Here is a 27,405-nt window from a genome sequence, read left to right as displayed (position 1 = left end):
GTGTACGAATTATCGATCGTGCCTTTTCTTACGCGCTCCGTGTCCCATCGGCCGTGAAATCGTGTTTCAGATTCGTTTCCCCCTGGCTTGACGCCCAGCGAAACGATTAATTATAGATGTTAATTATCGACAACTATTCGGTAACTACGAAGTTAACCGGCGCGGTACGGACGCGTCTCTTTCGGTTTCTAGCGTCTAGAAAGTTACCGTGAAGCGACTCGACTCAGCCTTCCTTTCTCTTTAATGCGAGGACGATACGCGTTACGAAGAATCGAGGGAAGCAAATCGGAGTATTATTTATACCGGGTATTACAAACGACAGCAAGTTTCCGTTTCTATAGGGGAACTACGTCGATAGAAGCTACTTCCGGCACGAGCAATTCGTACTCGAATCTTCGAAACAATGGAGAGAAATACCGCGATATATACGGGAAGATAATTGACCCGTGTTTAACAAGGTTCTGTTCATCTTACGAATTTTATCGATACGTGTATCGATCGTTTTGAAACGTTCGATGAAATTTTACAACCGGAATTGCGGAAGTTTTTCACAGAAATATTGACTCGAAAGCTAGATAATTAAATACCTCGAAAGCGTTTAAATTACAGACTCGTGTACACCGAGAATTTGTTCGTTTCTTTCCACAAAGTTTATCGATCCATCGACGATTTCGAAAGACGCTCTACCGTACCACGTGTTATCGGTTGAAATTTTTCAATCGGTGCGAAACTCGATTGGTAGCCGCGTACCGCGATTATTCGTCCCTCGGTTGCACCACGCGGGTGCAGCTGCAGTTGCATCGTCGCTCGAATCATTGATCTCGCGAAACACGGGCTCGTTCGCGCCACGTTTTCCCCAGGACGCGTAGCGTCGCCTTTTCCAACGGCTGTTCTTCGTCTTCCTCCCACTTTCGTCGTATCGTTGGTCGTAAATTACGAGGAAAGAAGTAGAAATTTGCGTTCAAGTTCGGCTTACGAAAGATTTACCGCGGTTCCTCCGGCCAGGGGGACGTCTCGTTGGAAAAAATATTTCGAGCGTCTCCATAATTGTTCGACGCCGAACGGAAACGTCGAGGGGATGAAATTCTCCTTGATGTTTTCACGATCACTCGGGAGATAGAGACGTCCCCTGTAAAATACGAACCCTCCTCGCGTACCACGGAAATATTCGCGAATTAATCCTTTCGTGCGATTTACTCGCCGGTACGCGAGTCCTGGGAAGTTTCCGGTCGCGTTCTCGACAAGACGCCGCGCGGAAACGTTTCGCGCTCGAATTATTCGCCCGGGGAGAATAAACGCGTTCGAATTACTCGCGGGAGAATCGAGTCTGTCTGGCGGAACGAGATTTTCCTGACGCGAAACTTTGATCCTCTCCTTTGACAAACTTGTTGCGATCCGTATCGGGAAAAATATTAAATTGGAACCGAGGGAGTCGAGTTTCGAAGTAAATAAATTTTTAACTTTTCCATTCTTCGCGAACGTGCACGTTAAGGAAGTCGATGTAAAGAAATGGGAGGAAAGGGGACGCTACGGTTGCGAAAGAATATTTTCCTTAAGATTAAAAACGAACAGAAAGGAGTGATAAGAAATGATAATTCGCGGGAAGAAGATTCCTCCGAAGGAAAGGAGGAACGTGTCTTTCTCTATAGAAAATTACTTACGAGACAGTTGAACGTTTCCACGAACGTCTAGTTTCGCGTCCTCGGAAGGGGCCTCCAGATACGTCGAATCGAGTAAATTATTTATCGAAGTCGCGTCTAGTTGCACCCGTAGCAATTGCTCGCGGTTGTTAACCAATTCCTGGGACGCGTTTCTACCGAAACGTTGGAATCGCGAGTACAAGAGTCGTCTCATCGACGGCGCAATGTTAATTGCGAACGCGGCTTGTTACGCTCGCGAGGCGTTTGCTTTTATTAGCTCCCGTTGCTGCGCGCGTCGTACACGCGTTCGATATTTCCTTGTAACGACGCGGTTTATCTTGTTCCTCTTCCACGTGAGCCGCTGATTCATTGACATGCAAAGCGAATTCGTGGTTTCTTTATTTTAGACCGGACTAGGGTTTGCACGAGTTATTTCAAACCGGTTGCCACATAACACGCTGTCGCGCTTCTTGTGCCGCATTCCGTGATCGTTATGCATTCGTAACCTTCCGCGCGGCCGGTATCTGTTGCACCCGAGTGCCACAATGAAGGGGAACTTGGCGTCGCTCGTGTTCGCCCGATGATCTTTTACTTATTTTCGACACCGACGAGGGAATCGTTGTACAACGTCGCTCAACGACGCGCATCCCCACCGTAGTTGGACGAAACGAAACACGATCGATGATCAACGAGTAACGAAGCCGGTGATTAACGATCGCGATTACCGAGCAATCGATAATTCTGATTAACGAATAACGGAAACGGTCGAAACGACTGTCCAATCGGACACGGTCAACTTATTCGTCGTTAATCACTGGGTGATTTCGTTCTCGATTATAACCGATTCGATATGTTAATGGACCGTTGATAAAAGCACCGAGCACGTCTGCTTAGAAAATTTCTATTTGCAAATTCATCGAACGTACCGATGAATTATTTACGAACGTATTACTTGTATCGTCGTCCCGTGTATGGGCGACTGGTTCGAGTAATGGTTTAAATAATAGTACCTTGTTTCGTGATTGCAAATTACCGACTAATGGCTACAAATTGCGAGCGTATTTCACCATTATCGATTCGTCTTGACGATTCGTCGATTTAAAATTGATCGAACAAGTTATTTCCTCAAAAATTATTAAAAGCTCGCGAACAAAAGGAAATCGTAGTGTACGAGAAGGCCCGAGAGTTCAATTTTACTTTCATCCGTATCGTCGGGTTTGTTTCGGAGATGCGCAGCACAAACGAGACTCCCTCCAGATTAATATACCTATTACTTCTCCCGATGCACGGTGAAATTTCAGAATGAAATTCTTTCGTCCGAATCGTGAGTAATATTTTATTCGTACGCCGGAAAATGAAACGAAAACCGCGTATCGGGAAACGATGGTGCAATTTCTGTCTTCCGACGACATTTTCCGTCTCGAAAAATCGAGTAATTCCATTGAAACGAGATCGTTATCCGAACGTGACTCGCGATTCGCGAAACGTCGCGCGGACCGATCTCAGTTTCTTGCTAAACTCTTGTATCTTTTCTAAAGATACGCAGCCAAGAAATTCGTCCACCTATTAACATAAAACGCGGTGTCCTGGTTTTGTCCTCGACACGGTGTTCGCGATCCCTGTGCCAAGCAACGACGAAAAATCGCGTGGAATTCGAGGGTGACGGTGACGTCGGTCGCGTTGGTGTCGTTCGAAGAATTTTCTCGTGATCGTTGTTGCAACGTGGCTTCGACGCGAGGTGGATAGAAAATCGAAGCGGGACGATGCAGCTTGATATTTAGGGGAGCCGATGCTACGTCCTGTTACGAAGAAACCTTGCCCGGAGCGCAGGAAGACGCGAGCAAATTGAGAGACGAAAGCGTGTCGATGAAACGAGCTCTACGTTCAACCTGGTTTTCCTGACCTGTCCACATCGGGATGAAAGTTGCGCGAAAACTCGGGTATGTTTCTCGAAATTCGCATCTCTTCTTCGTTCGACACTGACGTTTACCGAGTACGAGTTAACTCGCAGCTGACGATACGTCGCTTAGAAATAAATAACGGGTAGTGTATATCTGAACGAAGAACGAAAAGGAATACGGAGGATTGAATGTTTATTTACAAAAAAATAAAATAATTAACAAGTTGTCTCCAAGTGTGAAACTTCCTAGAGTATTCGTAATACGCATTGCATTGGACGAATAGAGAAATACAAAATATTCGGAGAAATATTGGCAGACATGAACGAACGTACCACGAAATGTCAAAGTCGTGCGAAAACAGCGTACCTCCGCGAATTTGTACACATAATTAAACGTAAATCATTTTCGGTCGAACGGGACACGACAGCAGGACTAAATAAAGATAGGAACCGTCAAAGTGGGACGCAGTGTTTTTCTTTCGTGGAGAACGCGACTTTCGCTTGTTATTGTTGAAAACATGTCGAGGGAAAATTAGTGGTAACGAGAATTAGGTGACCGCCACCGCGGGAATTTGTTTTGGCATTTATTTATATCCAGCAGAGATCGCTGAACGCTTCTTGGCAAACGCCACCGCTAGAGGTATGCAGAAATCGCGATAACTTCTGATCTGCCGGTCCCTTTATGTTTCGAAGCTTGTCGAATTTTTTTAACGTTTTCCCAACTTCGACCCTGTGCCTCGAAAGATTTAAGGAAATAGACCCAACATCCACAGGATGTTGCATTTTATCGAAACTTTCAAAATCCTATTTTCTTCACCCCTACACTATTTTACATTTCGACAGAGAAACGATCGACCGATACATTTTCATAGTTGAATCTTTTCTTACATCGAAAGGAACTTTTAAATTTGCGGCCAATTATCTCGGTATTATTCGCGATGAAGTTTGCACGTTATAGAATAAAAGATAGCAAAAATTTTAAACGATTCTCACCATTGCTGGCCAATGGTCACCAATTGGGGCAACCGTGATCGCGTCAGGTGCGCAGCGAGGATCCTTGAATGACCCAAATCGGGAGATCCGGTCACCTCGGAGGCGCCAGGGCGACTGAAAATTTTTGGATACGGAGAGTCTATTTATATTGCCCAGGGGAGGGGGGTAACGTCACATATTTACGGTTACTTCGAGAGTTCGTCCGTAAAGTAAAAAAGTAAGTAGATATTTTAATAAATTGATACTCACAACCATCGTTTATTGATAATTGTTTCAACTCTCGTCCGTCAGTTATTGATAATTGCAATCAATATAAATTAAGATACATCGAAACACGTATCTTGACCGAATATTTTATGGAAAATGTATTCCGACCCGTAATTGTTATTAATGTACACGTATTTTCAAGGTATTAAAATTATAATACGAATTTTATTCGTGCATTGTAAATCACGAATGTACACAAATACGTTCCGATAGGATTTCGAAGTAAACGAAGCTCACCGAAGTGTTTCTAACGCTAAAATGTAAAAGATAATAATTATTTATTACCCGCATTAATACTTTTCGCGTAAAATTTTATGCGCGAAACGACGTAGCGTTCCTTCCAGGGAGGAAACTAAATTTCAAGGACTTTCCTCTCTCGGAATATTTAATAAATTTAGAAGAGAAATTTTCCGATCGATAATCGATTCGAACGGTCCTCGACAATGATTCTCCTATCCGGTGGAAGAATTAATTTAATTTTAACTCTCTTCGCTATTATCCGAAGCATTTTGCTTTATTCCTTGCCTCTTGTAGCGTTGCAATCTTGCTCCATTCGGAATCGATAACGCTCGATTCGGTGCCGAAACGATAAGAGTTCCTCGATTCGCGGAGACACATTTTTCCAATCGACGTTAGGTCTATTTTATACTTTATCTACGATCGTATCTTGAAATCGCTTTACCGATCGCTGTATATTTACCACTTGGTTGCACGGCAACTCCCACGCGATCCATTTTTAACAAATCGAACGTCGCTCGTTATAGCTCCGATAAGAGAGATTACGAGGGTCGTTGTATTCGCCGGTGGAATCTCGCGTGTAGGTTTACAGTTCGCGCGTGAGAAACCGTCAACGCTCGGAGACTGCGATATTAATGACGTTTCCTATAATAATCCGTCGGGTGTATCTCGAGCGGGGTTTATCGGCTTCTGCAGAGGTGGCTTTGTTTTTCGAGTACACCACTCATAAATCCTGATCCGCTTTAACGGCGTTTTTACGAGACACACTTTACGGCATCGTTCGAGCACATCTATCTGAAAAATGCTTTAAAGGGCTCGTCGTCGTCGTCGTCTGGAGAGGACGCGTTGTTCGCGGGACACGTTCACCGCGCGTTATTTAAACCGTGGATAAAATTTTAATTCGGTTTTCGACCGTTCGTTTAACGTTCCCTCGAGAATCGAGGGACGCGTTCCGATTCTCTTGAAACTACTCCGTTCCGAATAGACCGTCACGCTTGAAACTTTAACAAATTGGAGAACGTTCGTTAGTTAACAGAAACTTGCGAAAAAGCAGAAGATAACGAGATTCAAGCACGCCTCGCAATGCCGTCGCAGCGAGAAAAGTCCCGGTGCTGGAACTCGAAGTAATTTATTCCATTACGTTAATCCGAAGAGACCGGGGGGAGGGGACGGAGGGTAGAAGAGACTGCCACTTACATTCACGGAGTCGTCTGCCGACGATATTGTGGCGGATGTTGGTATACCTTTATCCCTTACTAATGTCCCCGAACTTCGGAGCTTTTTTCGTCGAGATTACATTGCACCCGCTTTGTATCGGGATTACGAGACTCCCTGTAATATCGCGACAATAAAGGGATTAAACTTCCCTACCCGTTTCGTCGACTAACCATAACCAGAGGACCGGGAGGGGGATACACGGAAGAAATTTAATTTCACGACAACGAGTTTATTAAATGCACGATTAAACGTACGAGGTTCCGGATTATACCGCCGGAGTGTAATTAAAAACGAAAATAACGTTATCGGGGATAACGCGCAATAATATTTCCGCGAAGACCACGGCTTTCTTTTCTCTAATTTCCGTTTAAGCTCCGCGAGAGAGCTCCCGCTCGAATTGCAACGACAAAAGTTGCAACCGTGCTCTCTCCTCGGATGATTCGCGCGAACCGCGATAGATTTTTCAGAGCCCATCGGTAACGGTTTAGTTTTCAAGATTTCGCAACACGCGACGTCTTCTTCGAGACGAACTACTTTTACTTTCGCCGCCACTAATGTAGCGAGAGTGGAGTGGATTTACACGGCAATAAGAAAAGCAATTTCTCGTTGTACCTATCCTTCTTGGTAGTCGTTAATTTCCCGCCATCGTCATCATCATCGCCGTCTAAGAATGTTTCATTCGGTCGGTTGGCCAACGATCCAACGGACGTACGATATCGCACGAACGCCGGTGATTTTTTCAGTTTGCGTTAAAGTTAATCGTCGAACCTTCCGTCGATACGGTGCCCACGTTGCGATTCAACCAAAACCAATTACGGGTCGGTTTTGTACTTTCGCGGTAAACAGTTACGATTCGAGGTTCATTTGCGCGCATCGATCGCCTTCGACGTAATTTTTCAAACGCGTACACGTCGTCGAACGCAACCGCGATTGCGAAATACAATTAGTCGAATTAATAATTCGGCAGTTGCCGAGTACGCAGGACGAGGCACACTGAACAAATTAATTTGAACAAATATTGCGCGGTCCGAGAGAGATCGTAAAAAGTTTCGATTCTCTGGAGAAATATCCTCTATGAAAATTCAAAAACTCGTGATCATTGCGTTTAGAAAATTACGAAGAACGAAAAAAAATTTTCGATGGTATTGCACGATCTTTGATGCTTACGAAATTTTCCTTATAAAAAATTAGAAATATTCTTTTATCGCGAAGATCGTGTCAATAGTTATTATTATTCGTGAGAATACGAAATTGTGGTCACAGGGTGTAGAAAATATTGAAGTAACTCTCGTACAGCGCAGTAGGGCACGTGAACTCGAATCTACTCGGTCGGTCTTTCACGTAAAGCGCTTAGTCGTCACGTGCGGCTTTAAGATGGGTGACCGTCCGTTCGGGAAGAACGTTTTTCCGTCGTCTCCCCTCTTCTATTTCCTCCACACTTCGGTGGTTTTTCTTCATCACTCTGTCTCTCCATTATTTCTACGTATTTACTATGACCTTTGTCTTAACACACCGCTTCTTCTATCTATTCAAGATAGAAGTGGTTCATTGCAAAGGAAGAATAAACGTTGACACACTATCCACTTTGAATTCCGGAAACCATGGAATTTCAAAACTATTGTGTCAAACAATTTTTTTTTATATTTTTGCATACCCATACTTTTCGTTCTTCCTCGAATTTACTTTTACGAATTAACGTCGACACTCGACTATTCATCATTATTACCGTATCGATTGAACAATCCGCACGTGGTGGCCGTGCTTCTGTGCCTCTCTCTTTGGAATTGCACATTATCGATCTATATTTATAGATTCTTCAACCTTTACCAATATCGATACAAATTTTAAACGTAGCGAAACAAGCATCAAATTTTACGCAATGGTCAAATAAGTCTCAAATCCTTTTAAGTCGGTCCTTGAAACGTTTATAAATAAATCGAACGAGTGAAAATACCTCGAATAATTCGATCGGAACAAATTCTTCCCGGTAACTTAACCTAGACCGAAAATAATGCAATAATTTATACATTACTATCTATTTGCAATGTTTATTCGATTGACAGACATTCGTGCAACCTTTCAATCCTTCTATATTATAATTTTGACCAGGTAACGCTTTAAAAGTCAGTACCTAGAAGTTTGGGGACAGAAACATGAATTTGTAAGAGGAACAAATAGTTGAAAATGTTCCCTGAAAGATTCAGTTTCTCGTCGTTGCTCCGAACGACTCCAAAGTATCAATTCCCCGTCTCTTTACGCGCTATCGTCGAAACGTTGGGAAACGAGGCGCCAGTGTCAGTTGCATCCGTGGCGCGCGCAATCGGCGAGCAAATTCAAGCGTGTCACTCTCCCCTGGCAGTGAGGGCAGGAAAGCCGTGTCCCGCAAATGCGATCCATGGAAAGTGATTTTCCAGCGACGAGGACGACGAGGACGACGAGGAGGAGAACGACGACGACGACGGGTTCGTTTGGCCTCGCGGTTGCTTGTTGCGGCCAGATTGCATTTAGGAACCCGTGAAAGCACAAGGAAGCGTAAGTGCAACACCAGCTGCCGCTAGACGGTCGCGGTTGTCGCTGATGCACCGTCACTTTGCCTTAATTATACGTCTCCGCCGCTTAATTGTAAATTGTCCCGTAATTCGGGTCAGCGACGACACTCGTCCCTTATTGCAATTAATAATACGGTTAAGTGGGCGGCGTTCGTTCGTTCGTTCGTTTGCTCGCTCGCTCGCGAGCAGTTCCTGGAATTGTTCGCAACATACCGGATAATAATAGATTAATCCGGATCCGTCTCCCCACCGCGTACGGAATAAGACTTTGTACGCCCATTGAGACATCCGTATGAAAATAAATCGTCCGGTTCGCGGATCTAGCGACGCGCTACGTTCGCGGTGTGAAACGTATCCGAGTGTAACGCTCGATTTCGAAAATCCTATCGCGCGATAACAGAGCTCGGCGAACCGAGCTCAACGATATCCGGTTTCGTCCGTAAACGGTTCGCGAGATACTCGATGTCGAACATTCGAAGGGCCGACGCTCCGAAACTACGAACCGTCTACGGGCCAAACCGTACCACATCGGTTGCAGTGTCTCTCTGCGCTATCGTTGCGCAGAGAGCACGTTGAAAAACGCTCGTTGCACGTCGGGTACGCGGTCGACCCTCTCCGCGTCGTTTCTTCTTCGGCGGATCGCGACCTTAATTCACCGCGATCGATGGATCCGGTCAGAGGGCGGTTTATACCCGACTTAATATCGCGAAAGAACCTTTCGCGTCGCGAGGAGCCGATAGACGGAAGTACTTTGACCGTTGAACCGAGACGTAACACGGACGGGCCTTTCCCTCGTGACGAGCGACGCGTGTATTCCCTTTCTCGTTTCGGGAATCGGAATTCTATATTCCACGAGACGATTCGACGATAAGTGTACACGCGACGCGTTCACGGCGTAGTATTTAAAACCGCGTTGTTTCCCGTACGCGCGGCCACAATTATGCGGGGCGGGGCGGGCCGCTCGCGGAGCTACATTTGGCGAGGGGCCGTGCTGGAGAACCGACTCTCCACTGGGCCGGTGCCAATAAATGCATCTCTCGGACGGTAGTTTCCGCTACTTTTCGACGCAGACGCGCGTGTTGCTCAAGAACCGCGATCGAGCGTAAACGAACCACCGGGGAGAGGAGAGAACACGCGCACACGGTTAGCAAACCGTGGAACGTAATACCGTTTCCGTTCTATTTTCGACCGAGTTTTCCCGAATTCGAGTTTCCACGGTCCAAGGCCGGGCTCTCCCTTTGTTTCCCGTACGGACCGCGAGTCGTCCACGGGACGGTAAAAAGTCCGTTTCTCTTTTCGCGGGGCGAAAGTGTTTCTCATATTTCAGTCGTTCGTTGTGACAGCGGCTAGACGGGGCTGAAACCTCGGTAGATCCGCGAGTCGGTTTAAATTAGGGAGTCTAGACGCCTCGGAAATACCGCGTGGCCCGCGTCAGACTCCAGCCGACGAGTTTTCGCTTCGAACGTTCGTCCCGTGTCTCGGATGCATCGACGGCCCTCCAATCCCCATTCGTAACCGTCTTTTCTACCGTTCGATCGGACAGTTACGTGGAATTCTTACGAATTTCCACTACGGGAGCTCTCACGGTTTTCACGGGGGGTGAATCCGTGCGGTGGACCGTGCTTTTCCCCGTGTATTTTAAAAACTTCACGAGACCGACGAGGGAAACGTCGGGAACGATTCTCGTCCATTCGAACGAAATTTGGTATAGGTTTAACGCGGAAGACTGATCGTACTTCGCCTCGAATTTTAATCCGTGATCAGTTTTCAATCTGAGAAAATATTAACAGTTTACCGCGTTGTCACTATGCTACAGTTATGTAGAAGATGTTCCATTTATTTTTAGCGGAGTAAATTCTGAATAATTATGATTTTCGGAATTTTTCTGTTTTTGTACACTACTTTGTGACTTCATCAGAAACTGGAGCACTCTTGCACCTAAACTCACGAGTCTAACGAGTTTAAAATCGAGTTGAAAATCACTCCTGATATGTCTGTCGTAAACGATGCTTTTCGATTCGTTCCGATCGCGGTAAATTCCGAATAATTACAATTGACCGAAAGTACAATGTTTCCGTTTTCATACTCTCGTCTATATTTGTGCTTCCATCGGAAGAGTGCTTCCGGAGCACTCTGACGTCACCATATTACCATCTCCGCGCGGTACGTTATTCGTAATTTTGTTTTCGAGGTAGGAGGCTCGAGGTGGACGTTCCCCAAGGTCGTTTTATCTCGCGGTAAACCGAAACGGTCGGCCAGCTTGGAAATCGTTGTTTCTCTAATCGTTTGCTCTAACTTTTAATTAACCTCCCGCATTGGAATTTCATTAACGGCCGCAGCGGCCGAGGCTGAACGCGTCTAATTAAAATTGCCGTCCTTCCGGTTTGCGGTGGAACCGCGTTCGAATTTCTTCGGAAGTTTGCTCCGCGTTCAACGAAATCGAAACGCGCGCGGAAGATAATTCGACCAATCGAACACGGGGTTCGTTGGGCAATTAACCCTTCGCGATCGTACGTCTGCTTTGAGCCACCATAGCGAGGAACCATACTGATCTTACACTTTATTGAAGTATGTATTAGTTTACACTTTCTCCGAACGAACTTGAATGTATAAAGAATCTGTTCACGAACAAATACGGTGCTCCTATTAGAGATAACTGATAATCCAGTACAGAGGAAGGGCTTGATGATTTTCCTTAATGAAAAATTGCATATATTGAGGCACTACGAAGATGTAAAAAGAGAAGATTGTTCCGTATGTTCGTACGGAAAGATTAAGAGCGGAAGTCACCAAACTAATTATTTTTGCGATACATGTAGTCGAAAGGGACATACAGGACTGTATGTTGGAGAGTATTTTACTATAAAATATAATTTTTACATAAAAATATAACATTAAAATACATTGTCGTACGAATATATATCTAAAGTTCGAGAAGGAATTAATAAATCTTGTTTATCCTTCGTAATCTTAAATGTTGTGTACCGCTGCTTTTTCAAGGGAAATTAATTCCGACCAGTACGACACCCATTTCCAAATTTAATACGACCGCAAATATATTGCAAAACTGCATATATTGCGGCACTACGAAGATGTAAAAAGTGAAGATTGTTCCGTATGTTAGTCATTATCGATGCTCGATGTGCGATCTCTCGAACGAACGATATATTCAACGGAAATGGTATTTAGAGCTTTAGACCAAGAAGAATCGTGTATTTATCTGCGAACGCAACTTTTCTCGAAAGTGAAACATTTTGAGAAATAAATATCAGGTTAGCCCTGACTCTTCCAGAATCGAATGCGTGATGGAAGTTACGTTGAAAGGGAAGGCGCGACACAGCTCGCATTTTGAATATTAAAATACATCTTGTAATTCGCGAAGCAGCAACACGTAAACGAAAAAGAGCCTAGGACGACCGTATAATTTTTACATAAAATCATTGCATTAAAACACAATGTCGTACAAACATATATCTAAAGTTCACGAAACAATTAATAAATCTGATTTATCCTTCGTAATCTTAAATGTTACGTATCGCTGCTCTTTCAATGGAAATTAATTCCGATCAGTACGACATCCATGTCCAAATTTAATACGAGCGCAATGGGTGAAACGATCGCGAAAAAATGGTAAAAATATGAACAACGAGGTATCGTTTCCGTGTATTCGTTGGAGTGTTCGCGTGAGCGTGGTCTCGCGATTATCGTTCCGCGGGTTACGAAGTCGATCACGAGCACGACTCGTGGTTAACATTTTTGGAGTATAATGCGCGCGACGGAGGACGTCCCGGCGCAATCTATAATTTTCTTCAATTAAAGCAACAAAAGAGCGTGTACGGAAACATACAGAGCGCGTAGGAACGATAAGCGTCGAGAATGTGGTCGTGTACAGTCCGGTTAACGACTGTCACGTGTCCGTTATGTGATCGAGATTTTTCCAACGTTACGAGACTCTTCCGCGCTGGTAAAGTTTCCAATTAGTTTTCTAATCTCCGATCGTCGCGAACGAGAGACTAATTGTGACTTAGTTTCGATCGAGGCTTCGATGCGGCATTTCGGTAATCTCGCGAGCTTAAGTGCTTCTTTCGAAACTTGTCTCGGTCGTTAAGATAAAAGGGAGTTACTAATAAAGTACGCTCGTAGTTCGGTCCTAAACGAACCGTTCGTTTTCATATTTTCGAATATCAATTGTCGTCGTTTGTCACCAGTTTCCGTCTACCTGGAAATTTTTCAGTTTTTCTTTTTCTTTTTAAACTTTCGTTTAAAAGAAAGAAGAAGAAGAAGAACCCCGCGGTTCGGATCGAGTCGATTTTAAAACGATACCGACGTTGTTTTTTTCGTTTTCGACGAGAAAACGAAGGTTCGAGACGAGTTTGTATTTCCTTTCGGACATTCTTTCGATCGGGAACTTCGTCGTTGTTTGTTTACCGTTGACCTTACGAAAACAAGGGTATTAAGAAACGAGACGAATGCTCAACCTTGATAGTCATCGGTTTATTTATAACAGTGACACACGAAGTACAAAATAATACGAAACAAGACCGTACGAAATGATACGACTTTGTCGATCTGTCGTAAATCTTTTTCGAGTATTCCGCGTTACTCGACACGATAGACTCCATTGCGCGATCGAGCTGGAAATACAGCCCGTTACCGCGTCGGGGATTTCTTCTCCGTCGTCGAAGGAAAAATGTTCAATTCGGCCACGGTGTTTGTACGAGGGAAAAGTTTGCAACGGAGCGTGCGTGAACCGTGTATTCGATCGTTCGTTCTTGGTACGGGTTGTCGTTGTAACGGCAGCCAGTAGGAGACCCTCCGTAAATTCATTAATGAAAAATTACGACGAAGGCGGTATAGGAGGTTCACTTTCCCCCATTCGGCCGGCACAGCGTTGTCTCGTGGTCGGTGATATGCGTCGACAGCGCATGGCGGCGCGGCGATCGCATGGCCGCCCTCAGTGTTCGCGAGCCTCGCTCGGTGTGTGTTTCGTGGCGCGGTCGTCGTTGTCGTTGTTGCCCGTTTCTCTCGGCTCCGTTCGCTTTTTACACGTTGCATCGGATGCAGCCGTAATTAATTCCGTCGCGAATCCGTCCCCGCGCGAATCGGGCAACCCGGCGTGTGTGCGTCCTGTCTACGACGAGTTCGGTTGTTCACGAACATCCAGCGACGAGACGTCTCGCGTTTGTATAGTGTCTCTCGTGGAGGGCCGAGCGTGTGTGTCAACTTTCGTGTGCGTGCTTTCCTGTCGACGTCGTCGTCGTCGTCGTTGTCGTTTCTCGTGCTAAGTTCGGAGTTCGTGGCACCCGTGCCTTTCCACAGTTGTGCCTGCTAATATATATATATATACGTATATACGTGTATATATATATATATATGTATACGTATATACGTATATCTGTCTCTCTCTCCATTGCACCTGTGTTTCGGTGCGTACGCGCGCGTAGTATGTGCTTCTGTGTTTATAATCGTTGCGTCCTTTCTCTCCGTCTCGCTCTCCTCTCACCTGCAGCCAGAAGGCACACAGGTGTCCCGTGAAGGAGTGGCGACGCCTGCCGTGAATCGTCACCGCTGTGATATAACGTCGAGGAAACGTCCAGGTCCTTTTTTCCGAGTCCTGCCAAACGGAGCCATCCACTGCCCCTGGATATCGTCAAGTACGTCCGTCTCCGTCACTGTCCCCACCGTTTCGCCACGAAATGCGTCTCACCGGCCCGTAGCCACCATGCTGCTCCGATACGTTGCTCCGTTTCGCGATAAAACCGAATGCTTTCTGCGTGCGCTGTAACCCGTCTCTATACGCGTACAATTGCGTTTAGCGGTCGGTACGAGTACGGGATATTTGAGGTTACTCGTGCGCCCGGTTTCCCGTTCGCAGCTTCGTGCGCATACCGGACGGCGTTTACTATATTTTACGTAATCGAAACTCGCCTTTTATTTGCGCACGCGACAGCTGTGCGATATTTTTCCGGCCGCTCGAGAGAACGCTCGTGTCACGACCTTCGCGGCGTCTCGCCGCCTTTTCGAACGAAATACAGGTTAGGTTTACGGACGTTCCGTTCCGTTCGGCGAAATGTCGTTGTTATTGCGCGCTCTATAACCTCACTTCCGTTCGTTACGAACACGATACCCTGGTGCACGATAGTGATTAATCGCGTTTCGGGTGTCGCGGGAGAATAAACGCGAGAAAAATCTTCGATAAAAATATCGGTGTTATTTATAGGTTGGTGCACGGGACATGTGGTTCGTTTCTTTCGATGTAACGTCAACAATCAAACTTCGTATATTTAATCGATATACACAGTTTCTTCCCGATTCTTTTACTCTTCTCTCGTGACTCGGAAACCCTGCGAACGTTGCTCGCACGGATTTTTCCTTTCGAGGTAATTTATCTCGCGCATCGGTCCGGGAACGTTCGAGAAAATGAAAATCCATCGGCGTTAGCCGAAAAGGCACAGAGCGAGAGTGTCGAAATTTCACGTTCCGATACGCAAAATCTTCCCGTGCAACGCTGTGCAATACCGCGCAATCGAATCAATTTCCGCGTAGTCGTCGTTGCAAATTTTTTTCGCCAACTTCGGACGCGGTTTCATCGATTTGTTTACAATGCATTTTCGCCGCGGCTCTCGTTACGGATTTTAGAAAATGGCCGTCGGATCGTTACAATTATCGAGCCCAGCGATGATTTCATCGTTCCCGTTCGTCCGATCGTTTTTTCGTAAGCGGTAAATAACGTTGAAAAACTTCCTCGAATGTTAATTCACACGTGTCGCGAGAAATAGCTTCCACTTTAGCCCGATCTGTAACAACTGCCGGTCAAATATAGTTTCACTTACGTCAGCGTGTCGCGAAATTTAAATTTCGTATAAGCGACACTTCGCGTGCACCAACTCGATGCGGTAGAACGCCGTTTATCCGAACATTTCGCGAGCGAACAGAGATCGGATAACGGAGATCCGCTTATTCTCCTCATTATCAATGATTTCTCGCTCAAATAATAGGATCCGATGCTCGGGAAACGTACGATACGAAAATACCCCGTTCGTTTCCTCGACGTTAATATTTTCAGGCAGCTGGAATTACGGTCGAAATTTTCGAAATTACGTACCCGTCGATCGCGAATTAATCGCACGTTATCCGTACGGTCGTTAGAATTACCGAGGATTCGAACCGGGTTTAAGATTCCGTTTGCGCACCGTTCTACGTACCAGGGCCGAGATCATTCGATAGTCGCGGATTCGAACGGTTGAATATTTTAACAGTCGGACGTTCGAATAATTGAACATCCGTTGACACCGTTATCTCGATTTAATATTCGGTGATCGTTGTTCGAAAATTTGATATTCGAATAGATCGAGTATTCCGCTAATTCGATATTCCGCGCAAAGGAGCATTCCGCTGGTTTAAAGTCTAATCGTTGCGTTCGCGGAATACTCGAATAATCGGCGAGTTATTCGAGCGTTCGAACGCGGAAAAATTCGGCAAGTAGTATCCCAGTTCGGTTCGGTGCGAGGAGAGTTCCGGTTGGCAGTGGTTCAGTAATCTCGTTAAATCGGGCTACCGGGTAAAATTTCGCGCGGACAAAGTCGTCTCGCGGCGCGGTACCGCGTTCGCGTTCGATTTCAGCCTGGTTTCCGAAACGGATCAGAAAGCTGCGTATCAGGGCCGCGCGCGCTCTAGCCTCCAATTAAGCAGTTTGTAATTAGAGGGGCGGTGGACCGTCTCGCGAGGCTGCGAGAGACATTTCGTGGTACGGGGGACATAATCGTCCGCGGGTTCTCCCGGTGCGGCGCACAATGCGCGCCATTCACGACGCCCGGGCCGCGAGCATCGGCAGTTAACTTTTATCCGGTTCCTATTGCGCAGGACGATTCATCGAGCCGTCTACCGTACGCACTCGTGGCTCCTTCGTGCTCGGCTCGAGAGAGAACCGAAACTAAAAGGAGGAAAACAGAGAGAGAAGAAAAGAAAAAGAAAAAAAAAAACGGAAAAATATTAAACAAGAGGAGAATAATCGCACCGAATAATTTTCCACGGTTTCGGCACCGATCGCGACCAAACCGAAGGAACTGGACCGCGACTTGGAACCGCGTGTCGCGCGATTCGCGTAAACGTCGATCCGTAGAGTGCCATAACGACGCTAAACGTCCGCCCGCGCGTACAAGAGAAACGACTGCTGCATCGTGCCAATGTAACTCGCGGCCAGTCAAGGTCCCGCGACTACCGCTGAAGTCTGCAAATAATCCGTCGAAGCGATAACGAGAATCGTCCGCAACGCGCAATATCCTGCCATCTTATATACGTACACGTACTTGTAACTTTTATACGAGCATCGGCCAGAAGACAATAAAGCGGAGCTACCGCGACACGAGACACCGGACCTATTTCCGTGATCGTTCTCGGATCTATGGGTGATTCTCGTGGTTGATTCCGTGCGAGCTGGACGCCCCTCGAATCACCGAGACCACCGCGACGACGATCGATCGACGACCGCGACGACGACGACCGGGAGCCGGTGTACGCGCTCTCGGGCCAACCTTGGCCAACACTGGGCAACCGAATAAATTTCCACGTCGGGCCTGAACGCACGAAACCCTGAGCCGTGGAGCTGCCGCGAAGTAACAAGCGACGCGAGCCGACCTCTCGACCGGGCAGCCGTCAGGATGTTTCAGCCGACCAGCAACCGGTAGCTTCGTTACCGGGTCTGGTCGCGATCCTCAGCCCCTGGAGGCGGAAGAAACGTGGCCGTTTCAAGGAACGCCCGTCGACGATGTCCATACGCGTCAGCGGTGTCTACCTGGTGCCAACACCGGCCACCAACGAGCCAAACAACGAGAAGACCGGCAATCTAACCGCGGAGAACAATCTCCATCAACAGCACCACCACCATCACCATCATCACGCGGCGAAGACCGTCACCATCGTGGCGGGGCCACAGAGGAGCAACAGCCTCGATTACCTGAACTTCGAGGAGAAACGACAGATCATCGCCTCCTCGTTGTCGCTCAGCGACTTCCTGGCACACGGACCGGCCGCGGCAGCCGCGGCCGCTAAGGAAGTCGCGGCCAACACGGTCATAGGTGAGTTTCAGGACATTTTCTTAACCCGGTGGTTCTTGTTCACATTCGAGAACACCAGAGCGATGAACGACAAAATCGGTTTTCAGAACGATTCGTTCGTTCTCTCGCGATCAACACGGTCATAGGCGAGTTTCAGGATATTTTCTTAACCCGGTGGTTGTTCCTCACATTCGAGAACACCAGAGCGACGAAATCATGTTTTCAGAACGATTCGTTCGTTCTCTCGCGACCAACACGGTCATAGGCGAGTTTCAGGATATTTCCTCAACTCGGTGGTTGTTCACATTCGAGCCCATGAGAACGAGGAACGACAGAATCGGTTTTCAGAACGATTCGTTCGTTCTCTCGCGGCCAATACGGTCATAGGCGAGTTTCAGGACATTTTCTTATTTAGGGGGTTGTTCACATTCGAGTCCACGAGAATGACGAACGACAAAATTAGTTTTCAGAACGGTTAGTTCGTTCTCTCGAAACTCTGGACGCTTGCAGAGTTAATAATCCTTTCGCTTATGCGGACGTATATATACGTCCTCGAAGAATGATCATTCAGATACGAAGAATGTATTTATACGCTCTGGAAAAGTGGTGCCTGAGGTACGAAGAACGTATACATACGCTCTGGAGATGTGATCCCTGAGGTACGAAGAACGTATATCGTATATGCGTTCATACAATATATACTTTTATTTCATACTTCACACGAGATACTTTTCTTAATCGAGTATCTGGCATCAAAAATGCCTCGAACGAGGCATCGAAAAAAAAAATCAAGTTCGAAAATGTGTCGCCTGTAGTAAACACGGAAAAAGACACGAGTCGAGGTATTGTTGTTCGCAACGTGACGTTGGCTTACGCGTGGTTCCACGCTTTGAACTTTATCGTACCAAACTCGATTATTAATATTGCGTTTGGCTTTAAATACTTTCGTAATTTCGTTATAATCTATTAAAAAATATTATACGAGCATTATAATACAATATATAACAAAAATAAATTCCGATTACAAAGTTTTACATTTTATAAAGTAAAACGATATCGCCAAATATAATAAATATCATTGTGAAATTTCGGGAACAAGAAACGACTTCTATTTACTTCGTAGCATTCCGGTAATGCGCTCCGTTCGCAGCTATCGCATTTTGTCACAAGTGCTCCGTAGCGAAAGGGCTGAGACACTTACCGAAACCGTGTTTGTAATCGTTTCGAACTCACGGTACAATAATACGGAATATTATTACGTTCGATATTTTACGTAGGTAACTATCGCGCGCGGAATAGAGAGGTTACGTCATCCTATTCGCGATTGGAAGACCACAGAAGTTCCGTTCGCACCGAGACCGAGAAGTCTCGTTTCGGGTCCGGTATCGAGTATTCGGACATTTCGGGCGGTACGTTTCAATTCAGCGAGTACCGTCCCGGTGCAGGTGACGGTAATTTTGCGAGTTCGCGCGCAACGAGGAAGAAAATTCTGTCCTCGAGAACCACCTTGGTGCACGATAGCGCGCAGCGGAACGTGGAATCGTGGTTCGTGGCAATCTGACGCTAACGATACTCGAAAGCTTCCGTGTTTCCTCTTCGAATGTCTACAAAACGTTCGTAGAGTTCGAAACGCAGTCGAGCGCGTTCCGACGTTTCTCCTACGCGAGGAATTTTCCTCGCAGCGCGTGATTACCGTTCGCTGCGCGGATCGTGGAACTCGATCGAGTGCGGGAGGGCTGCTCGACGAGCGAAAAAAGGGGGAGAGGGACAGGAAGAGAGTCATAGAGCCGAAGGTGCAAGGGGAGTAGAGTACGGCGGGGAATCGCACCGGGGAGAAGAGAATCGGCGCGGTTCGATCCCCGACTCGACTCGACTCGAGTCGAGGAACTCGAGGAACTCGCGCGAGTCGAGTTCCACGGCTTGTAAACAAACCCCGCGAGTGCAGTGCACCGACTACCTACACGTGGTTTTTCTCCCTATTTTTTCTCGTCGTCTTCCGTTTACTTCCTCCGGCTGGCGCTATCTCGGGAGGTCGTCGGTCGGTGTGCGAAGAAGGGACAAAGGGAGGCGGAACAGAGCTAGAAAGAAAGGGAACCAGAGAGAGAGAGAGAGGAAGAGAAATAGAGCGAGAACGAGAGAGGGAAAGGGGCAAGGGACCGAGTTTTTCCCTTCCCTTTTATTAACGGAACGGCTCGCGCGAAGGGAGCTTTGTTATCGCGCTCCCACGAAAAGTCCGTACCATTGTCGTGGCCGGCTTTTTGTTTTCCAGAAACGCCTGGAGCACCGATGGATCGTCCGGACCTCGTTGTCTTTCACCGTTCCTTGTCGGTTAACCTTTTAAGACGGGACGAACAAATTTGCACATCTTAACGCATTCGCAGCCGCTTACGTAATATTGCGTCTCTTCTCTCGTTAACGCTGGACTGTCCCGATTCTCGCCAAGAATTTTCGCGTTACTCGAACCTGGGCATCGGGGGCTCTGCGAAATCGAGCCCTTAAACCTTCGCGAGCTGGATCCTCGCGCGTAACACAGGGTACTCGGGTATTTGCAACCGTGCCAGGATGTTTCTATTTACGTTACTTGGTTGAAATAACGGAAGTATTCTTTCTCTGATTATTTCTTCTTATGCGATTTTCCAAGAAATCAGCAATACTCTCCACCCGCTGGGAAAATAATTGCGAGGGTTACAGCTCACTGTTCTATGGAAACTAGAAATACGTTTAAAACATTTCTTACATTTCTCTAAAGAATAAAGAATTTTTTATGAGATCGTTAGGCCCCAACAAGAGCTACCCGAATCTCACTTTTCAAAGATACGTTTCGATACGTAAATTTTAATACTTCTAGAAGATGCTAAAGTTTAGCATCTTCTCTTGTTCACTCCTAACTGGAAAATTCGTTACCGTTTCGAGCAGCAAGCAGCTACACGTGCACGGGGTTAACAAATTTTCCAATCGTATCGTTCTCGCGTCACCGTTGGAATTCCGCGGAATCGCGTCAAAACCACCGCACGAAAGTGTTAATCGGTCTCGACGGAGGCTCTTCGTCGAAACGATACGCACAATTCAATTATCAAATAACGAACGCTCCTAGAGTCCTCGAAGCACCGCTTCTCCTTCCGCTCGGCGTTACTACGAACAACGAGGTTCCACGGAACGTCCTCGAGATTTCGAAAGAACCGCCTCGTCCCTTCCACGGGGCCCAATTCGTCGAAAAACGAAGATACAGAAGTTCTCGATTACCCTTTGCCGAAGATACTTCGGGTGGTTGAAATTTCCGTGGTTTCGGGATCAGGGTGATTCAGTTTGCGGTCAGGTTATATACGCAGGGCCGACAACGTAACCGGGATCCTAAAATGTGGTTTCCGGGGGAACAGGCGCGGCCCTTGTTCCTGAAAACCCCGTTAACCGGCGCCTACAAATGATTCACTGTTCCAACGTTCTCGGATCTCCGCGTTTATCGAATCTCGTTCGAGAATCTTATTAACGTCTCTCCCTCCGTCCGGCCACACCGCCAAGATACTTTCCATGCGGTGTTTGGTCATGCAACGCGTATTACTTTCGAAGTAACCAACAGCCCGGACGGTGAATCGCGCTCGAAGCACGTATGTCTACGTGTTTCGCCGTGCGTTGTGTAGGGGGACGTGTAAATCTGGCCGGTTTACCGCACGTGCATCGCGGACGAGACGCAACAGCGTACCTCGCGGGACAAATTTACATGCCGGGGCTCTTTGGTGGCGCGCCGCGAAAATTTTACTCGAAATTTCTTCCTAGAACCGCGATTCTCGTCACGATTCTTACGCTTCTTTCGCGATGCGCGTTTGACGCTCGACAGGCGCGAAACTCGAGGCTCGATTTCCTATTTTTCGAGAAGATTGGAAACACCCCGCGGATGTGGACGATTACTCGAGAAGCAATCTGTCGATTTCGTTGGATTTTTCTCGTTCTTTTTTCATAAATTATACATTAAATAGAAGAAGCTTGAAACAAGATATTGGTAGGCGCGCTTATCATTGCTGTTCGAGACGTTAAGTTACTCGAGTACGCGACCGTGTGATTTTTCTAATCTTTACGTTCCGATTTTCTTATTTACAGTTACTAATCTGCTTACGGTCGTACATCTAGGAGTCTGTTAAATTTTGTTGAAATCGGTACCGCCATTTCCCTCGTTGGACTCCCGCGAGATATAATTATAGAAGCTTGTTAAATATTTGTGGAAAATCTCGCCGCGTCGTTCGAAACTTTAATTCGAACAATGTTCTCGCGTGTTTTAAATTTTAAAATCACGTTCGTAATGAATTTCGCGTAAGATGGCCAGCCGTTCTAATTAACGATAAACTCACCACGGTACACGAATCGCTCGCGTTGCGTCTAAAATTAGTTCTGGTGTATTCAAACACTTGGTTAACAAACAGCGATACAACGGCAAGTTTACGCAACGAAACGAGTACTGAACGGTCACTTTCGACTCGGACGTAGACTAATTGTCACGAGATTAATCATATTATGGCTGTCTGCTGTGAACGGTCTCTTGCATTCGGACGATGGACTCTTCCTTTCCTTCGTGCTGGTGATTTCAATGCTTCGACCGGCCAAGTCCGTATAACGCAAAGACAGATACACCGTCTCGAAAAGGTATTTTTATTCTCTCGGTTGATTTCGAGCGTTCAACGTTCGCTCGAAGAAGACGATTTTACGAAATCGTTCAATGCAAGAATCGTGCACAACGCGTTCCACGAATTCAACTTCGAAATGCAAAGTTCGACGTGGTACGATCGTTGAAATCGTCTTCGAGTAAAAGACCCGACGGATCCATTCTTCGTTTTCATTCAATTTCTATGTCGAGTTGTGCGTAATAATTTTTCTCTTCCGTTTATTTCTTTTTTTTTCCGTCTCTTCGTTCAATTACCTCCGTTGCTTCTTCGAGCATCGCGGTGAAAATAAAATTTCAATGGTCTCGCGAATTATCAGCGATAACTCGAAACGGCAGAAATTGAAACGTTCCATTTGCAAAACCGCGACCAGTTCTATAATTTCATCGATTTATCGTGGAAACGCGTTTCCGCGTCTCGTGCACGAGAGTCGATCGTCATTATCGTTCCGGCCACGGCGATTAAAACCCGGCTCGCTAACACGGCGTTCGAATAACACGAAATTGATCAAGAACCGATTCCACAATGTAATCGAGGCGCAAATAACAGCCACGATAATGGCTGGATCAGAATGTATCAAAACCCGATAGCGACGATGAAAGGTACTCGACTCCCACCGACGGATAGTAGAACTGCATACCGAGCCTTTCGGATATGCCTACGTGTTTGCGCATTCATTAGACGAGATAATCGATCGCGATCGATCGACTCGTCCCGCGAATCGACGGACCGTCGTGCTTCGTGGAGTGTTTTCGGCTCGTTGCACAGTGTAACGGCTACGGAGTGAAAACACATCGAGAATCGAAAATCAACTTTACGTCAATTCGCTCGATGTCTTCCACGATCGGTAGCCACGTCTCGCATTTCTTTTTCTAGAAATAAATCATCTCGAGAAGTGGCACTCGAAAACGGACGAAACTCCTACCAAATCGAAGTACACGAAAAGAAGTAATTTTAGTAGAAAGGTCAAAGAACAAATATTTTATGCTTAATTCACTCTGGAATATGTAAGATGCAACCAAAATAAGTAAGAATTGTCCTATTATGTATTCTTGATACATCTGTGGTACACGTACCAGAGGAAGGTAATCTCTTCCTTCTTGATTTTCAACAGAGAACTTGCGAATGAAAATCACGATACAAATTTTTTCTTCCCGTACCAATTGGCACCAAGTTCTCTCCAGAAATTGTTCTTCTTGAGAAAGAATACCAAGGCTACTTAATACTTACGCATCGTTACGATGTATTTCGTATCTTGTACAAATTTTCAACCTTCCAAGTTTTTAATATTCGAGCCACGATCGCGACACTGAGCTTCGTATCGGTTGCGCGGAAATTACTTGTCTTGTTATCGGTTCGGTGAAACGAAGTAAAAATTTCAAAGGTTGAACGTTTTTTTGTTATTTTGAAACACGGACCGTGACACTGCGCGCCGGGTGGAAAGGAGGGCGTATCGCGAGCGCGGAAATTGCTTCTTCCTCCGCCGGTGAGCCTGTTTACCCACGTGGCGAGTGTCACTCGGCCAGGGATCGGCGTTCCTTTTTTCTCGGGGTACGCGAGAGTCGTGGAATTCCCGCGAGGAAAGTACCCCTCCCTCCCCCCCACTCTACACGGGAGCCCCCCTATGCTCGTAAGAACGTCGCAGCAACCGCGCCTTCGCGGTGTTGCCGGTTAATCGTTCCCTCTCGACGCGCCCGATGATCAATCATCTCCGGGCGTCTAATACGCGCGATTCGTCGTTAGCGCTCGGTGGTCGTCGCCGCTGGAGGAATTGTGCAACAGATGTATACTCGGATACATAGTCGTGCGTTAGGTTCGTCCCGGGAGAAACACACGGGCCTTGTTCGAGTACACGCAACTGTTTGCGAATCGAATAATCGACTGCCGAGAGGAAGAAGATGCCTCTTCGTGGAAAAAATATGAATCGACCAGCGGAATTTTTCCATTCCGCGGTATTTTGCTCTGATGGGTAAATTTTTGCTACGATTTTCCAGAAAAGAAAGACAAACCACTCTTCTCGACTTTTGTGTATCATTTTATTGTATTGTGTACACGCTCTTATTGTATTGTTTTTCAAGCTAGATCAATGAGAAGATCTAACTGTACTTTTGTACAGTAATTTTCTTTTCGTTTTTTTTATTTTTTGTTTTTCTGATCAGTTCCTTCGGTATGGATAGTTTTGGTCGAATTAATTAATGTTACTTTCGGTACGTTTCTGGGCCACACGTTCGATGTAGGTCAGTAGGAGATCTTTGTAGACAGAGTGTCTTTCCTCGGGTCTTTTTCAACCCATCGTGGCCCTCGTGATATATTCTCTTCTCACGAGCTGTTACGATAAGTGCAATCGAGTGGTTTGTATTTCCTTGGTCGTTAGGTTATAAAAATACGAGTTCTACAAGTTCGAAATATTTTCAACTGAAACATTTCGAGCGTGTACGGTGAAACACGAACGCGCCATTGGAAGAACGATCTATCCACCGACATTAACGTCCGTGCCAAATTGATAGGTACACGTCTCGTTTTATTGCTTCGTTACTCGTGGGATGACCTAATAGAATCGACCTGGCTGGCGAGTAATTAGTCCGGCGTCGTACGATGGGATTTGTATCGTCGCGCCGTACAACGTGTGTTTATAAAAAATACACTTCGTAGCTCCAATTTCTCTATTCGGAAATACTTCGCATTATTCGAATAACAAAAATTCACTTCGATCTCGATTCGTGTTGGCCGTTTTTCGTTGAAAAAATGTTATATATTAAGTAATCGATAACGTTGGTAAATCTTAGTAGAAGACATTTTTCCCTACAGAATAGTATTATTTAATATTTCAAAAACATCACAATAAAATACTCAAAATCTCCATAGTCCGTGTATTGCTCGTGTCAAATAACGTTAGCAAATCTTAGTAGAATGCATTCTTCCCTACAGAATAGTATTATTTAATATTTTAAAGACATCGGAATTAAAATACTCAAAATTTCCGTAGTCGATCTTCGGCACTAAACCCATCGCACAATCAATGAAGTTTCCATCGTTCGATAACTACGTCGCATAATCCACCCTGTATTATCTACCCACTCGCTCGGTTATTTTTCGACTGGTTCACCGATGTGCCGACGATGAACCCCGGAATTAGTTTCGGTCTGCGTTAAGCCCGCGTTAGGGTTCCCCGAGCGTTCTACAACCCTTCGAACCATCCTTGAAAGCCACCGTGCATGATCAAGGGATGTACCTAATGCTCGCGGAGACGAAGAGTCGCGCGCGGACGAACCACCGGTTCCGCAAAGCGGAGAATCCCCTCGGTCGGCGGGATACGCGATTTTCTTCTCGAATCTCCCCGCGTTATCTCTCCGGTCGTGGTACCGCGGGATCAACGAAGCGGAGAACGCCGAGACGTTCCACGGAGTCGGTGAAACGGTGACGTAGTTGCGGCGCGACGAGGCCCCGGCTGTTAGGTCAGCGTCGGAGGCATAATTGCGCAATGTTTAATAGTAAGCTGCAGGAAACGATAAAACGGCGACGCCAGCGGGTAGAAGGAGTAATGGGTGCAGAATGCAGACGTAATGTGGCAACAGCGCGCGGAAATCATTCATTGAGCGGAGAGCCGCCAGCTTGTCGGCTCTTGCCGCCGCCACCGCCTCCACCGCCACCGCCTCCACCGCTGTTGCTCCCGTACGGCTTGGATAACACCGTAGGAACTTGCGAGTCGAGGGTTCCTGGTCGTCGACGAGGGTGGGTAGCTCGGAGAGGGGGGTATAATTCGACGTCTGCGATGCTTCTTCGGGGTCCTCGAGCCTGGACTACCACCGAACGACGTTAATGGGATCCGTCCGTCGTTTCGTGGATTTGGATCGCTACCGCGTCTCTTGCGACGATCTCGTTAAACGTGACTTCGTCGTCAGATTTCGATTCATCGATTTATCGATTACCCCGATCGGTGGAGCGATTCACACCGTCGAAAGGACGAGAACGCTCGACGAGGAAACACGAGGTGTTTCTTCTTTTTTTTTTTAACGTACCAAGGAAACGTGTTTATCGTATTTGTTCCGATCAATCGGCGAGTCTTTCCTTTCTTTTGTAATTTTGTATATTTTCAACCTCGAAATCGTATTCACGCGGTTTTCTCGTTCCTTTTGCTTTACGTAGCTTCTCGTTGTTTATTTTGTATAAGGTTCTTTGGAAAGTCATTCCGTTTTTCTTTTTTTCGGTGAAAATGAAACACGATTCTTTTAGAGTGCATAAACATTTTAGTAATTTATATATTCTCCAATTTCTCAATTTTGGAAAACGAAATTACTCGAACGAAGAAACCAATATTTTTATTTTTACGGTAACTGCGTCTGTGATTTTACTTCCAAGCAGGTGTGTTTTGTTTCCGAACAGTGTGGCAGCGTAGTCGGCTCGCAGAGTTTACACTGTATTGTGGAGCGGTGGTCTTAGGGGAAGCCCCCCCTGTTCTCGAGTATGCAACGTATGAACTATCTATGATAATCGCGTGTCTTAAATCTCTTGTTAGTCGAAGCACGCTCCGTTCGCTTCTGTGCATAGGCGTCAACGATCGAGCTTTCTGAGCCTCGATTCCGAGAATTCCGTTTTTCGTAGTCAATCGTGGTGTATACGAATACGTCTTCTCTCTGAACACTTTCTCGGTTAGCCGGTCGTTTTTATTCGAGAAAGTCGCTCGGATACGATTGCCCAAGGATCGGGACGATATCGCGAATATTCGAGCAAAATTCGAAAGAAGTCGCAGCGAGAACAATTCTCGTGCAAAGTGCGATAATTATTATCGATCAAGAACGTAGAATTGTTATTCGACGGTGATCGCGTGCAAAATACCGCGAGTGTGTTGTAAAAATTTGAAGATATAGAATCGAAAATATATAAAAATTGAGA

The 27,405-nt window shown here is 46.2% G+C and overlaps 1 protein-coding gene across 10 annotated transcripts in view; it reads left to right on the top strand.

The window, feature by feature from the left end:
• The window catches only part of LOC143155171 (phosphatase and actin regulator 2), a 361,509-nt gene that overhangs the window by 9,212 nt on the left and 324,892 nt on the right, over nt 1-27,405 (top strand). For 5 of the 10 annotated variants that reach the window (XM_076327605.1, XM_076327603.1, XM_076327602.1 and 2 more), the window contains exons 1-2: nt 13,751-14,458; nt 16,668-17,881. The exons of 1 other annotated variant lie outside the window; for it this stretch is intronic. In XM_076327605.1, coding sequence (XP_076183720.1) covers nt 17,572-17,881 — 310 coding nt within the window. In that variant the 5' untranslated portion in view covers nt 13,751-14,458; nt 16,668-17,571. Of the gene's footprint in view, nt 1-13,749; nt 17,882-27,405 lie in introns of those variants that run through there. 4 more of the 10 variants (XM_076327597.1, XM_076327600.1, XM_076327601.1 and 1 more) reach the window with 4 other exon arrangements.

Source organism: Ptiloglossa arizonensis, chromosome 2 (assembly GCF_051014685.1).
Source record: "Ptiloglossa arizonensis isolate GNS036 chromosome 2, iyPtiAriz1_principal, whole genome shotgun sequence".
Lineage (NCBI taxonomy): Eukaryota > Metazoa > Arthropoda > Insecta > Hymenoptera > Colletidae > Ptiloglossa > Ptiloglossa arizonensis.
The sequence above is the reverse complement of the archived record's forward strand: the minus strand, read 5'-3'. Positions and strand labels throughout refer to the sequence as shown.